This window comes from Capricornis sumatraensis, chromosome 16, assembly GCF_032405125.1.
Source record: "Capricornis sumatraensis isolate serow.1 chromosome 16, serow.2, whole genome shotgun sequence".
In the NCBI taxonomy this organism is placed as follows: Eukaryota; Metazoa; Chordata; class Mammalia; order Artiodactyla; family Bovidae; genus Capricornis; species Capricornis sumatraensis.
The window spans coordinates 22,234,789-22,250,027 of record NC_091084.1 but is presented as its reverse complement, the minus strand read 5'-3'; the positions used below and the strand labels follow the sequence as shown (position 1 = coordinate 22,250,027).

General features: G+C 36.3%; 1 protein-coding gene across 3 annotated transcripts in view; it reads left to right on the top strand.

Moving 5' to 3' along the window:
- Positions 1–3,211: 3,211 nt before the first annotated feature.
- RDX (radixin) overlaps positions 3,212–15,239 on the top strand; it is an 83,078-nt gene continuing 71,050 nt past the window's right edge. For all 3 annotated transcript variants that reach the window (XM_068989025.1, XM_068989023.1, XM_068989024.1), the window contains exons 1-2: positions 3,212–3,270; positions 11,185–11,268. In XM_068989025.1, coding sequence (XP_068845126.1) covers positions 3,259–3,270; positions 11,185–11,268 — 96 coding nt within the window. In that variant the 5' untranslated portion in view covers positions 3,212–3,258. The remainder of the gene's footprint in view (positions 3,271–11,184; positions 11,269–15,239) is intronic.

Genomic DNA, 15,239 nt, shown 5'->3' with positions numbered 1-15,239 from the left:
CTCTCAAGAGTCTTCTCCAACACCACAGTTCAAAAGCATCAATTCTTTGGCGCTCAGCCTTCTTCACAGTCCATCTCTCACATCCATACATAAACCATATAAAAAATGAAATTAAAAAACTGGCAATTCATAAGAAGAAATTAACATCCACAATCAGTTGAGAAAAGGTAATACATTTTTTTCTCAATTTGATCAGCTAAACTGAAGGGACTTCCTGAGTGGTGCTAGTGGTAAAGAACCCACCTGCCAATGCAGGAGACTTAAGAGACACAGGTTTGATTTCTGGGTCGGGAAGATTGCCTGGAGAAGGAAATAGCAACCCACTCCAGTACTCTTGCCTGGAGAATCCCATGGACAGTTGGAGGGCTACAGTCCTTAGGGTCGCAAACAGTCGCACGGCTAGAGTGACTTAGCATACAAACTAAACTGAAAGTAGACTGGAAACACAACATTAAATACTTGATCCGGCCTGATCTAACTTATCGAATGCAAGCATACATTATTTTCATTTATATCCGGAACAGTCAAAAAGGAAACTAAACTGACCAAGCACTAGATACAATGGAAATGAATTCTTTGACTGTAGAATATAATAAACGTAGAAATAAACGTAGTCTCTGCCCCCAGGACTCTAACCATTCTGTTTGAAAATTTAAAACTTAGTAGTGAGTAGAAATTATAATTGGACACTGAAGCATCTAGAGTTAAATAATAATGAGAGTGGTATAGAAAAATAGAAGAGTTTTAAATATAAGATATTTTTCCCCCTAGTTATTTCCCCCGAAAGGAGACTTAGATTTGTTTTCATAGAAACTGTCTCATTGCAAGATGTTTTGTCTTAAGCATGGATGTACTGTTTAAGAAACTGACCTGAAATGCCTTTAGTACATTTCAGTTTGGAAAGCTCATAGAGCCCATCTGATAAGTGATTTAAGTGTGAAAAGGAGGCTGAGAAGTTTAGGGGAGAACTGGTTTTTAAAAAGTCACTTAAAAATAACACACCTAGTTATACTGTGTGGATATTAAAATATATTCCAACAATACAAATAGGAAAATAAAAAGTCCTACTAAGGTTTTATATGAGTGAGTAGTTGTGGCTTAAGATGAAAATTTTAGTGATAGAATCAAAAAGTACTTTATGTAATCTGGAAAACACCATGACTTCAAAAATTTGATTAAAATGTTCATGTTTTGTGTTTGAGGAATTTAGATTATTTTACATAATCAGGTAATGATTTTAAAGTAGTCTCAGTGGCAAAATAGGGAGATCACTTTAAATTTGGAATATCCTTATGGTGGGATGTATTTAGTTTGTGACCTTAATGCATGTATTAGAAAAAAGATTGGAAATTACTTAGGTAGACTTTCAGTTTCAGGGATTAGAAAATTAGCCACAGAGTCAAAGCCAACTACTGAGAAGAAAAGTTATGAGAAGTAGGACAGAAATTAATAAAGCAGAGAAATAAGCAGATTGATAAAACTGAAAGCTGGTTTTAGACCAATAAATGAAGCAAACTCCTAGCAAGATTAATTGATCAAAAAGAAAGACAAAATGGACAGTATTAGGAATGGAAAGGGGATCATCATGTAGATGTAGTAGAGATACTTAAGAAACATAGGAAAGGTACCGTGAATATAGAAACATGTCACTAAGGCTTGCAGAAAAAACAGATTTGACTGTGGGCTGTAGAGGTTTAAGCTGTGTTATAGACATGCTCTATTTGAGGTGTCATTTAGATGCTGAGCAAGCCAAGTTAGCTAAGCAAGACTAGAGATACAGATTTGGGAGTTACTAGCTTGTAAATGGATGTCCCTGGTGGCTCAGATGGTAAAGAATCTGCCTGCAGTGCAGGAGATGGTGTAAAAGGTTGGTTGTGTGGCTGTTTCAAGACCTGAGATGATCTGATAGTAGGGATTAAAGGGAGGACTTAGAAGTGGAAGCTAGGACTGAAGTACAGTAAAGTTCATGAAAGTAGGTGATCGCAGATACGGAGTATCTGTCATTTCCTGCAGCGAGAGAGAGATGAGATAGTTCATGCTTCTCACTGAATTTCATACCCAATTGTATTAGGTGACAAATTTCTCATGATGAAGTTCCCTCTGTAGGGAGGTGTATTAGCATGTGATCAGCTAAAATTTAGAGAAATGACCTTATTTTGATCCTTTGTTTTTATTTTAATTTGAAGAATTTTCATTTTTATTAAAGTAGTATCTTAAAAGGGAGTTAATATATTTTTTAAATTCAAAATTATTTGTATGTTTATCAGTAGTTCATAGTGTAATGAATAAAAGTTCTTGACAGAGAATACTTGTATATAGTGATTTTCAGGTAATTATATACTACTTAAAATAGGTTTTCAAATTGGAACGATAATCAGTTTTTTTCTGGACAGTTAAATGTTTAAGAATGTTAGATCTTTTGGTAGTTTTATATAGGGAAAACCCAATTTTGTTAGATGTTTTTAAAAAAACTTACCCTAAAATAGCATGTTTTCCCTGGATTACGATTTAGTTCTGTTGCCTTAGTGGGTGAAGGTATAATTTAACGTTGGTCTTAAGGACACTTCAGTATTTTAGTGAAGGCCATTATCTTGCTGGTGAGTAGCGTGCTGGTTGCTAGTGTGGAAACTAAGGCTGTTTATATCCACCTTAGGTGAAAAAGGTACTTTTAACATATTTGTCTCTACTTGGACTTTTAAACCTTCAAGGAGGAAAAGTAATTTTCTTTAAAAATTTATCTTTGTGTGGTTTACATTAATCAGTATTTCCTTTTTTGTCTTTGACAGTGTTCTGGAGTTGATTTCTTTAGACTCTGAATCAGTTCTCTGCTGTCCCTCCCTCTCCCAGTCTGGGCACAGGGGAGGACTTGACTTGGAAAGAGAGAATTTGGGCTGTTTGTAATCTTTCCTTTTTACTGTGTGTTATCTGTAATTAAATAAACTTTCAGTTGATAATCAAGGTGCTTTTATATTTTTATATAGTATGTTATTTGAGATGTGTGCTATTTTAAATCACCAATGTAAGTATTTTTAAAGCATGAGAAATAATAGAAGACATTGAAAATCAGAATAAAATGAGAACTTAATTGTTAACATTTTAAAATGTGAGTTTAAAATTTTATTTAATCTGTACTAATTATATTGTTAAAAACCTTATTATATAAAATAGATCAATTATGCTTTCTTTTCTTTAACAGACATACAAGAGAATTCATAAAAGTGAAGAATTTTAGAAGAGGGTGACAAAAAGAGAAGAAAAATGCCGAAACCAGTAGGTGTATTTTATTACTTTGACACTGCTTATATTTACTTAATGGCATTAAGTTCCTTTTGGAACAAGGCAAAGTATTATGGTAGAGTTTTGGTGGGAGAAAAGGCACTGATATTACTGTTGTTTGTTTTAAATTTATGTGGCTAAAGTAACATGTTATATGGACCAGTGATAGAGGTTTAAGTATCATGTATGTATTAAGATTACCATAGGTTGTGGGGTCAGACTTAGTTCTTATCCTCACCCTGCCACTTAATCTGACTGACCTTTGTTAGATTCAGTCCCTCCTGGTCTTAATTTCTTCACATGTAAAATGGAGATGTAATTAGTTACGTGAGAGTCCGGTGAGGATTAGAAGATCCTGGTACATACACATTCAGTGCTCAGTAAAAAGTTACTTATTGTTAAACAGGAGAACATAATGAGAGGTCAGAAGGATTCGTGCAGAATTAATTTTCTCATAATTCTAGCTTTGATACTAGTGATAACAGTGCTGATGTTATATATAGTTGTGAAAGTAAAAGTGTTACTCAGTCGTGTCTGACTCTTTACGACTCCATGGACTGTAACCTGCCAGGCTCCTCTGTCCATGGGATTCTCCAGGCAAGAATACTAGAGTGGGTAGGTATTTCCTTCTCCAGAGTGTCTTCTAGACCCAGGGATCAAACCCAGGTCTCTTGCATCGCAGGCAGATTCTTTACTGTCTGAGTCAGGGAAGCCCATATATGGTCTTAGGTTTTTGATTTAAGGGCCTACATACAATAATTTTATTGTTTTATTATTATATAATTTGTGACTGAGGTTTATCTTTTTATCCTAGGATCAGTGTTCCTTTCTTCATCTAACATAATGTTTTTTAATGAACTTTTTGGCCAGTTATTTTTTGAAGGAAATCATTGTTTTTTGGTTTTTTGAACTTTCTGGCATGAATGTCACTTTTGAATTACTTTTCAAGATTGAGCAGGTAAAAAGTGCATTGTTGGAGGGAGAGAAGAATAAAAAGATAAAAGGCATAATCGGTAGAAAGCAAGGATTATGTTTTTCTCTATTTACAGATGACATGATTATGTAAATAACCTGGAATTTACAAAACAGCTATTAGAAGTAATAACAGAATTCAGCAAGATTGTTGGGCATAAGGTTTTGTTTTTTAAAAATCAGTTTTATATACAAGCAGCAAAATTCAAAAAATGAAGTAAAAATTCCATTTGTAACAGTGTCAAAAACATAAAATATTTAGGAATAAGTTTCTAGAAAGTGTTTAAAATCTCTATACTGAAAACCTTTAAGAAATTAAAAAGACCAAAGGATATAGAAAAATACACATTGATCATAGATATGTCTAGAGCATACTATTAAAACACTTCTCCCCAAATGTGTTGGTAAGTTGAATGTAATTCCAATCAGTTGAATCCCAGCAGTTGCATCCCTTTGGATAAAATTGGCTAGCTAATTATAAAATGTTTATGGAACTACCAAAACTTATGTGGAATATTTAAAGCAATTTGGAAGAAAAATAAGGGTGGAACAGTTAACACTCCTGGATTTCAACATTTATTTTCAAGAGACAAAAATAAGACAGTGTGGTATTGAGAAATTACTTAATAGGATCAGTGGAACAAAAGTGTACCTATACATACATTCTTACTAAATATTTTTAACAAGATGTCACACAATTTGGTAGGGAAATTAAATTCTTTTCAAGAAATGATGTTGTAGCAAAGAGTTATCCATACAGAAGAATATGAATGTTGACCTTTATATCACAATTTACACACGTCTAACTCTAAACGGATCATAAGCATAAATTAAAAGCCCCAAACTATAAAACTTACAGAAGAAAATAGAATATTTCTACAGTCGTGAGGTAGGCAAAGATTCTTTGATAATACACAAAAAGTTTGTAGCAGTTTAAAGAAAATTCATCAAAATTAAAAACTTCTGCTGTTTGAAAAACAGCAGTAAGAAAGTGAAAAGGCAAGGCAGAATGGTACAAAATAATTGTAGTATATTGTTATTTTAGAACTCTAATAAGACAACCCAGTTTTTAAAAAGTGGGCCAAAACTTTGAGCAGATACTACACAAAATAAACTTCACGAAAGAAGATATATTAATAGCCAATAAACACTTGAAAAGATCCTCAGGGAAAAATAAAACTACAGTGAGATACCATTTTATACTTACTAGAGGGGCTAAAATTAGACTGAAAAGACCATGTCTGTAAGGATGTGCATCAACTGGAACTCTATTTTTGGTAGGAATGTGAAATTTACAGCTACTTTGGAAAACTGTTTGAGTAAGTACAGAAGGCATGGATCAAGACCATCCACAAGGAAAAGAAATGCAAAAAGGCAAAATGGTTGTCTGAGGAGGCCTTAACAAACATCTGTGACTAGAAGAGAAGCAAAAGGCAAAGGAGAAATAGAAAGATATACCCATTTGAATGCACAGTTCCAAAGAATAGCAAGAAGAGATAAGAAAGCCTTCCTCAGTGATCAATGCAAAGAAATAGAGGAAAACAATAGAATGGGAAAGACTAGCAAGCTCTTCAAGAAAATTAGAGATACCAAGGGAACATGTCATGCAAAAATGGGCTCAATAAAGGACAGAAGTGGTATGGACCTAACAGAAGCAGAAGATATTAAGAAGAGGTGGCAAGAATATACAGAAGAACTATACAAAAAAGATCTTCATGACCCAGATAATCACGATGGTGTGATCACTCACCTAGAGCCAAACATCCTGGAATGTGAAATCAAGTGGGCCTTAGGAAGCATCACTACAAATAAAGCTAGTGGAGGTGATGGCGTTCCAGTTGAGCTGTTTCAAATCCTGGAAGATGATGCTGTGAAAGTGCACCCAATATGCCAGCAAATTTGGAAAACTCAGCAGTGGCTACAGGACTAGAAAAGATTAGTTTTCATTCCAACCCCAAAGAAAGGCAGTGCCCAAGAATGCTCAAACTACTGCACAATTGCACTCATCTCTCACGCCTGCAAAATAATGATCAAAATTCTCCAAGCCAGGCTTCAGCAATACGTGAACCATGAACTTCCAGATGTTCAAGCTGGATTTAGAAAAGGCAGAGGAACCAGAGATCAAATTGCCAACATCTGCTGGATCATGGAAAAAGCAAGAGAGTTCCAGAAAAACATCTACTACTGCTTTATTGTGGAGAAGGCAATGGCACCCCATTCTGATACTCTTGCCTGGGAAATCCCATGGACAGAGAAGCCTGGTAGGCCATAGTCCATGGAGTTGTGAAGAGTTGGACACGACTGAGTGACTTCACTTTCACTTTTCACTTTCACGCACTGGAGAAGGAAGTGACAACCCACTCCAGTATTCTTGCCTGGAGAATCCCAGGTACAGAGGAGCCTGGTGGGTTGCTGTCTTTGGGGTCGCACAGAGTTGGACACGACTGATGCGACTTAGCAGCAGCAGCTGCTTTATTGACTATGCCAAAGTCTTTGACTGGGTGGACCACAACAAACTGTGGAAAATTCTGAAAGAGATGGGAATACCAGACCAACTGACCTGCTTCTTGAGAAATCTGTATGCAACTCAAGAAGCAATAGTTAGAACTGGACACATGGAACAACAGACTGGTTCCAAATAGGGAAAGGAGTACGTCAAGGCTGTATACTGTCACCCTGCTTATTTAACTTATATGCAGAGTACATCATGAAAAACACTGGGCTGGATGACAACACCCTTATGGCAGAAAGCGAAAAAGAACTAAAGAGCCTCTTGATGAAAGTGAAAGAGGAGAGTGAAAAAGTTGGCTTAAAACTAAACATTCAAAAAACTAAGATCATGGCATCCGGTCCCATCTCTTCATGCCAAATAGATGGGGGAAAATTGGAAATATTGACACATTTTATTTTCTTGGGCTCCAAAATCACTGCAAATGGTGACTGCAGCCATGAAATTAAAAGGTGCTTGCTCCTTGGAAGGAGTGTAAGTGAAAGTCGCTCAGTTGTGTCCGAGTGTTTGCGACACCATGGACTTAGTCCATGGAATTCTCCAGGCCAGAATACTGGAATGGGCAGCTATGACAAATCGAGATAGTATGTTAAAAATCAAGGATATCACTTTGCTGGCAAGGGTCTGTCTAGTCAAAAGCTGTGCTTTTTCCACTAGTTATGTACAGATGTGAGGGTTGCACCATAAAGATGGCCGAGTACTGAAGAATTGATGCTTTTGAATTGTGGTGTTGGAGAAGACTCTCTTGAGAGTCCCTTTAACAGCAAGGAGGTCAAACCAGTCAATCTTAAAGGAAATCAACCCTGAGTATTCACTGGAAGACCTGACACAAAAGCTCCAATACTTCAGCCACCTGATGCAAGGAGCTGACTCATTGGAAAAGACCCTGATCCTGGGAGAGATTCAGGGCAGGAGAAGGGGGCGACAAAGGGATGAGATGGATGGATGGCATTACCAACTTAATTGTGACGAGCAAACTCCAGGAGATAGCGAAGGACAGGGAATCCTGGCATGCTGCAATCCATGGTGTTTCACAGCGTCTGACACAACTTAGCAACTGAACGACAAAGGAATTACTCTTAGAATCAAATGAAACACCTCTGACGTTAGCCTTCTGGGCCTTTTTTAAACAAACTTTTAAGTAGACTTTTCTGAAGAGCCTACTTGATGTTTTCTATGTTAACGTGATAGGTTTATTCTTGTTACATTTAATATCTTAAAATTTTCTCAGTTTTGATTTCTAATGTGAATATAGATGGAGAACTCACGTAAAAGCCTTTTGGGAAGAGCATAAAGAGATCCTGAGACTGTGAAATTGGAGAAATTCTAACCTAAGGCATTATTATTGTCTTTTTAGTTAAAGGTAATTTACTGTTCAGAGAAGCTTGGTGGGCTACAGTCCATTGGGTTGCAGAGTTGGTGAGATTAATTCAGATCCACCCACAATAATTTTACTATCTTAAGATCAACTGATTGAAGTGAAGTGAAGTCGCTCAGTCGTGTCCGACTCTTTGCGACACCATGGACTGTAGCCTACCAAGCTCCTCCATACCTGGGGTTCTCCTGGCAGGAATACTGGAGTGGGTTGCCATTTCCTTCTCCAGGAGATCTTCCCAACCCAGGGATTGAACCCGGGTCTCCTGTATTGCAGGCAGACGCTTTACCATTTGAGCCATCAGGGAAGCTCTTAAGTACATCTTCAAGATCCCTTTTATCATGTAATGTTAATGTAATCATGGGAGTAAGTTGTAGGGGTTGGGGGAAGTCATGAGGGATGTCTTATAATTCTGCGTATACACATAAGAAAATGTTCCCAACTTCATTAGGAATCAAGAATCTGTGTATTAATAACATACTAAGATATCAGCTTATACCTACTAAATTGTTAAACATTAGCAAATCTGATAACTACTAGTGAAAATACAAAGCAGCAGCAATTCTTATTCACTGTTGGTGGGAGTGTAAATTGATGCTGTCATGTTAGAAGAAAATTCAGCATTACATTGTGAAGTTGAAGGTGTATACTTGGTCACCCAGGGATTCTTCTGAGTTATACTTCTAGAGGAACTCAGACACTTGTACTAGGAGACATGTAAAGAATGTTCACAGCAGTTTTGTTCTTAATAACCAAAAAATTGGAAACAATTTAATGCCAATTTATAGGAAAATGATAAATGAATTACTGTAGTCACATAAAGATGAATGAATTGAAACTACTAACAAAAACATCAATGAATCTTAGAAATAAAACTGTGAAAAGGCAAATTATAGTTCGGCAAAATTTTTGTTTAAACCTTTTACCGAATTAGAATATACAAAAAAATAGAATATGCATATGCAAAAGAATATTTGTGCTGCTGATGCATTTTCATGAGGTAAATACATATTGTGATCATTGTCCACATCAAGGAAGACTTTATTAGCAAGTATTATACAATTTTAGAAAGATCCCCTGGAGAAGGAACTGACAACCTGCTCCAGTATTCTTACCTGGAAAATCGGAGCCAGGCAGACTACATACAGTCCATGGGGTCGCAAGAGTCAGACATGACTTAGCAACTGAACAACAACAAAACAGCTAAAAATCAAAAACTAAATAATATTTTACCATAGATGCCTGCATTTGTGATAGAACTATTGTATTTTAAAAAACTAAGGATCAAAAACAGAAAATTTAGGTTAGTGCTTACCTGTGGGGATCGAGGTCCCAGAAATTCACAAACAAGAAATACACTGATGACACTGCTTTGTTTCTTCTAGTTTTTAAGTTGAATGGTAGATTTATGGGTAAAGGAAAACACTTTGGTAATTCAAAATGTTCTGATACCGGATGGGTGGGTTTTCCATACCAGTCAGTTCCCGAGTTCTGTGTGGATACCAGGTGTATGTCCTGCACTTTAATTTATTCTGACACAGCTACTCAGAGTTAACGCAAACCCCAGAGATTAAGGGCCCCGACCACTAGACTGCTGAAGCTAATCACAGGTAATGCATGTGACTCTCTCTCCTGGCTAACGTGGCTAAGATTTGGAGATTCCCACAGTCCCCTCTTCAGATTCTGTAATATGCTATAACAGCTCACAGAACTGGAGGAAACACTTTCTTGCTGTTGCTGACTGGTTAATGTAAAGGGAACTATAAAGAATATGGATGTAGAGGATGAGGTCCAGAAGGGTCCTGAGTAAAGGAGCTTCTTTCTGTCTTTGTGGAGTTCGCGATGCACCACCCTGTCAGCAAGTGGGTGCATTCTGAACCCCTTTGTTTAGGGTTTTATAGATTCCATTTCATAGGCATGATTGATTAAATCATTGGACCTTGGAGATCAGCTCTCTTTCCTCCCCTTTCACCCTCCTGGGTAGTTGGGATGGGTGGCTGAAAGGTTCACTCCTCTAATGGCATGATTGGTTTCTCTAGGTACTGGCCCCCATTCTGAAGCTCTTAGGGCCCATCTAGAGTCACCCATTAGCATAAACTCGGGTATGATTGAAAGGAGCTTGTTGTGACTAACAAAGTCCTCTCACATCTATCACTCAGGGAATTTAAAGGATTTTAGGAGCTCTGCTGGGAACCAGGATAAAGACCAAATATATATTTATTATTATATTACCATTGTTTATTTTATTATGGTTCATTGTCTATATATGTTACATACATTTTATGTGTATTAATATTTTCTAAAAGATTATATAAAGGAGCTCTATAAGATATTTTTGATCAGAGAAAGTATTTCAGATAAAGGTACATGTGGTTTTTAGAAAGAATTAAAGATGAGGGGAAATAAGTCTGATTTAGAGTTCTAATAGTGCGAGTTAAAAGGTTTTTACCATGTCATGGTGGATTCTAGGTGAAGATGCTATTCTGGAATAAAAATTACTTTGGTTAAGGCATGTTACATTTTTGGTGAGATATCTACCTAGGAAGGTATTTACACATAAAAATTAGAATTTGAAAAAGTCTAGCAAGTAAAAGGCAATAGATGAATGATTTTTATAAAGTAAGTAATACATTTACAGTATAAATAAAACAATTTGATTTTTGTGTCGAAAGAAATGTGGAATAGTGAACGACAGTCAAAGAATTTGGAGTTGTACCTCAGTGAAATACCTGCCCGGCTTTTTAATATCTGTGTGTTCTTGGGCAAGTGATAAAGAATTTTCTATATAAATGAATACTTCTGTGGAAATGCACATATCTCCTGGTATTGTTGCAGAGGCGAAATAAGAATGTGAAAAGCACCAGGCCTGGCACCTACTGTATATTAAGTATTCAATAAATCAAAAATATAAATAAATCAAACTATCACTTTAATAAAGAAAATATTAGGTACATTGAGTTGTTTTTTAATTGCTAATATATTTTCTCATACCAGACATTATACTTAAGTATTTTCTTTTTTCTGCTGATTATACCTTATGTTTTTATTGCAGATCAATGTAAGAGTAACAACGATGGATGCTGAGCTGGAATTTGCCATTCAGCCCAACACAACTGGCAAACAGCTTTTTGACCAGGTATCATTCACTACATGAAGGATGCAATTTTGACACCATAATGTGCATGCTGTTGCATACTTCTTTCTGTGTTTTTCTATACCTTTACTTAAAATGCTACAGTGTAGCATTTGGAATTTTTCACAGTACTTATTCAGATGTCTTGAACAACTGTAGGGATAGTCTTTCTCATTCCTAGATTTGAGAGATGGGACTTTTAAAAAATAATTATTAGCAGGTATTTATTAAACATCTGATATGAAAATCATTGTAATGAGGACTAAAAGGAATTCAGTGATATTCTCCATAGTCCATGAGTGGAATAGGTGGAGATCCTAGACAGAGGATGTAAACGAGCAATGGGCTTGTGTGCCCAATGCACAGAAAGTCAGACTCTTAACAGCGAGAGTTTGCAGTGGAATAAGGGTTTATTGCAAGGCACCAAGCAAGGGAGTGGGAGACAAGTCTCAGATGCACTCCAACTTGGTCTTTGAGTTAGAGGTTTTTTATAGATGGGAAAGAACAAAGAAACTGGGGTTAATCATCATGTGATATTTCTGTGACATTTCTTAATTGTAGTTTTGGTTTGGTTAGTTAGGATGTCTCTGGTTTTGTTACCTGAGGGTCTCTTAGCTTATCTTGCCCTGGAGAAGTAACTTGTGTGTTAATGATGATAAATGATGATACAAGAGCAGTTTTACTACATTATTGGTATTATCAACAATGGCAGCAGTTTTGGCGATCTGACTCTGGTTGATTAGTGTTCAGTTAGCACAAGATTAAGGTCAGAGGGGACAAGAAAGGGCATAAAGTTGGATTGAGAGATTAATCATAAACTCGGCAGGGGAACTTGGGTTTCAAGGAGATGGCAGGAGCAAAGGCATAAGCTATAAATAGGGCCCTGATAGCAGTTTGATGTCGTAGGCTCATAATAAGCTAGCCTGGAGTTAGAACATGGATGTCATGTTAAAGAACTTGAACTATTGATTTTGTCTTTTTTTATCACTCTTGAGTGCGCACTTGAGCCACCCTGGGGAGCTTTAAAGAGAAAAATAAAGCAGTGCCTGGAAACCACCTCTAGAGATTCTGTTTGATTGTCTGGGACCTACTCTAAACTATTAGCACTTTTATTGAGGCTCCCCAGGTAATGCTGTCTGTAACAATTTAAGTAGTCAAGTTTTATTGAGAAAAGGAGGAAAGAGATTGGTGACTAGGGGTCAAGTGTTCAAGAAGTGAATTGATTGCAGAAAGGAGGAGGTAGCTTTTACATGAACTTTTACATGAACATGATCAGAAGAGCAGTAGTCTGTGGTCATGCTAACTATTGACCTTAGAAAATGGGAGAATTCCTGGTATTACAGCAATAAATAACATACTAATTACTTACTGATCCCAAATAATGATGAAATAAAAATTCAAAACTCCTGGGAAGTTGTTTCTTCCCTTGACCAGGTAATAAACTTAATTTACTAATTACATAATTAGTGAACTTGAACATCCAGATAAAATCTTTTTGGAGATGAAAGGATTTTTTTTTGTTGTGAGTGAGCAATTTTTTATGGCAACATCCTAAGCAATTGCATTCAATTTACATTACAGATATTTTACTTTTGTGAACTAATACTTCTGTTGATTCTTCTAGGTCTCATGTTTGTAAGTACATAAGCTGTCTTACTTGAATAAAAATGTGGATGGAGTTAGCATTTACTGTACTCATAGCAAATTGAAATGTTATTTATAGCAAATTGAAATGTTATTTATAGTGAGCAAAATGTTTTGTGTTAGTCAAAAATTAGCACATGGGCCTTTTGGTAGTGGATAGTCAGAAATAAAATATTTGGTTTTTTTCTAAGCAGAATTGCTTTAGTTTAGATGCCAGGGAAAAGGAAACTACATGTTTTATGATGCAGTAATGTGTAGTAGTTGAAAACCGTGGGCTCTGGAACCACACTGCTAGAGGTAGAGTCCCAGATGTTGCTGTTTGACTTCATACAAATTACTTTCTTTGTCTCATTTTTCTCATTTATACAATTAGGAGGGTGGTAACATTATTCCTTCAGAAGGTTTTTGTCAGAATTAATTGAGACTTCATGTAAACTAATGCCATTCTATCATGTATACTATCATGTAAGAATTGAATCGCCAGTCTATGTCTGACGCAGGATACAGCATGCTTGGGGCTGGTGCATGGGGATGACCCACAGAGATGTTATGGGGAGGGAGGTGGGAGGGGGGGGTTCATGTTTGGGAACACATGTAAGAATTAAAGATTTTAAAATTAAAAAAAATAATAAAATAAAATAAAATATGTAAAAAAAAATAAACTATGTAGAACAGTGTTTGATACACAAACACACACACATACACACACTTCATATTGTAAATGAAAAGATCTAAGTTAAAGAGCGTTGCTATCTGTTACGGCCTGTCTCAGCAGTTACTTCCTGTAGTCCTTGTTCTGTGTCTTGGCAACTTGAGCCCAAATTCCAGATCCAAATCTGATGTTACCTTGGGTGAAGTTGAGTATATGGGTGAGCTAGCTGTCAGGTCAAGGTCAGTAGGTTCAGGGTCAGAACAGCAGACATAGGGGCAGGAGTTCTCTCAGATGAATCCACCTGTAGCAAACCCTCACTTCTGATTAGGATGTCAGCTTAAAGCCATCTGCCATGTGGAGGGGCTCTGGTTGAGTTTGTGAGGTCCTTTGGTTTGCTGCCTGCTGAATTTCTTCACTGGCCTCTTCCAGCTTCTGTCTGTGGGATTAGAATAGTGCTATCCCCAGGAGTACTCAGCATCGTCTGTTACGGTGCAAGAAAAAAATACTAAAATGTTTGTTTGTATTTTTATCTTTCTTTTAATTTTTTAGGATGGGCTTTCTGATATATTAAGTGATAGCATATGTATAACTTATAAATAAATATACATATATTGTAGTTATGTGCCCAAGTATGTTTTTAATTATAGATGCATGATTTAAAGTTTCCTAGAAGACTTTCAGAAATAGGAAAAGATGGAGCCTGTTAAGGAATTTCACAACTGTGGTCTCTTACTTTTCTCTTGTGTGTTGTGACAGTCTGAAGTTAAGAGGCTGTCCCTTGTGCCCCACTGGCAGATCCCTTTTTTACTTAGCAGTGTTGTGACTCACAGAAAGCCTGGAGACAAAACTGAGACTTGCTGCTTTGGTACTGCTTTTGACATTTCTTGTTCCTGTCACTCTGAGCTGAAATGTTTCCTGTGGCCCTGTTGGGACAACCTATCTTTTGACAAAGTTAAATTATCTGGGGTCTCCTTTGTCCACGTTCAAGTTTTGGTTGTTTGGCATTGATCAGCTTTTGCTGTCACTGTGGATATTTATATACCATATCATTCAGAGAATTCTGTCTTTTTTTTTTAAATGTGGTAACCTTTCCTCTCACAGCTAATTTTTTTTTTCCACAACTAAATTTTTTTTCTTATTTTTAATTTTTGTATGTGTCATTTCAGTGAAATTTTTTCAAGAGGGAGAGTAAACTGAAGGGTTCCATTTACTGTCTTGAAACCAAAAGCCTGGCATGTTTTTAGATTTTTGTTTTAAAAGAGATATTTATTATTTGTTTTAAACTAAGAATGTTTACTACTTAAGAACTAATATTGAATCTTTTTGTAAAGCTTTTAAAGTCCTAATAAACTCTCACCTCCCTCATTTTAAATACAGATTTAAAAATATGCTTTTGTTGGCATAATCCTGAGTGTGAGTTAATAATTCTAGTTTACCACTTTGGTTACTCTGTATTCTTGAGTACCTACCGCAAGCTAGTCATTCTTGGAAATGACATGAATATTAAGATGAGTAAGGCAGTAGTCTTTGTCCTTAGTTTTAAACAGCCAAGGAAGGTAAATAGACACTCTACTAATAATAATTAATTATGATAAAATAAGTGTTTAAGCAGCAGTATAAATAAAATACTGTGGAGTTACTAAGGACCAAGTGATTAATTTTGTCTAGATGATACGAA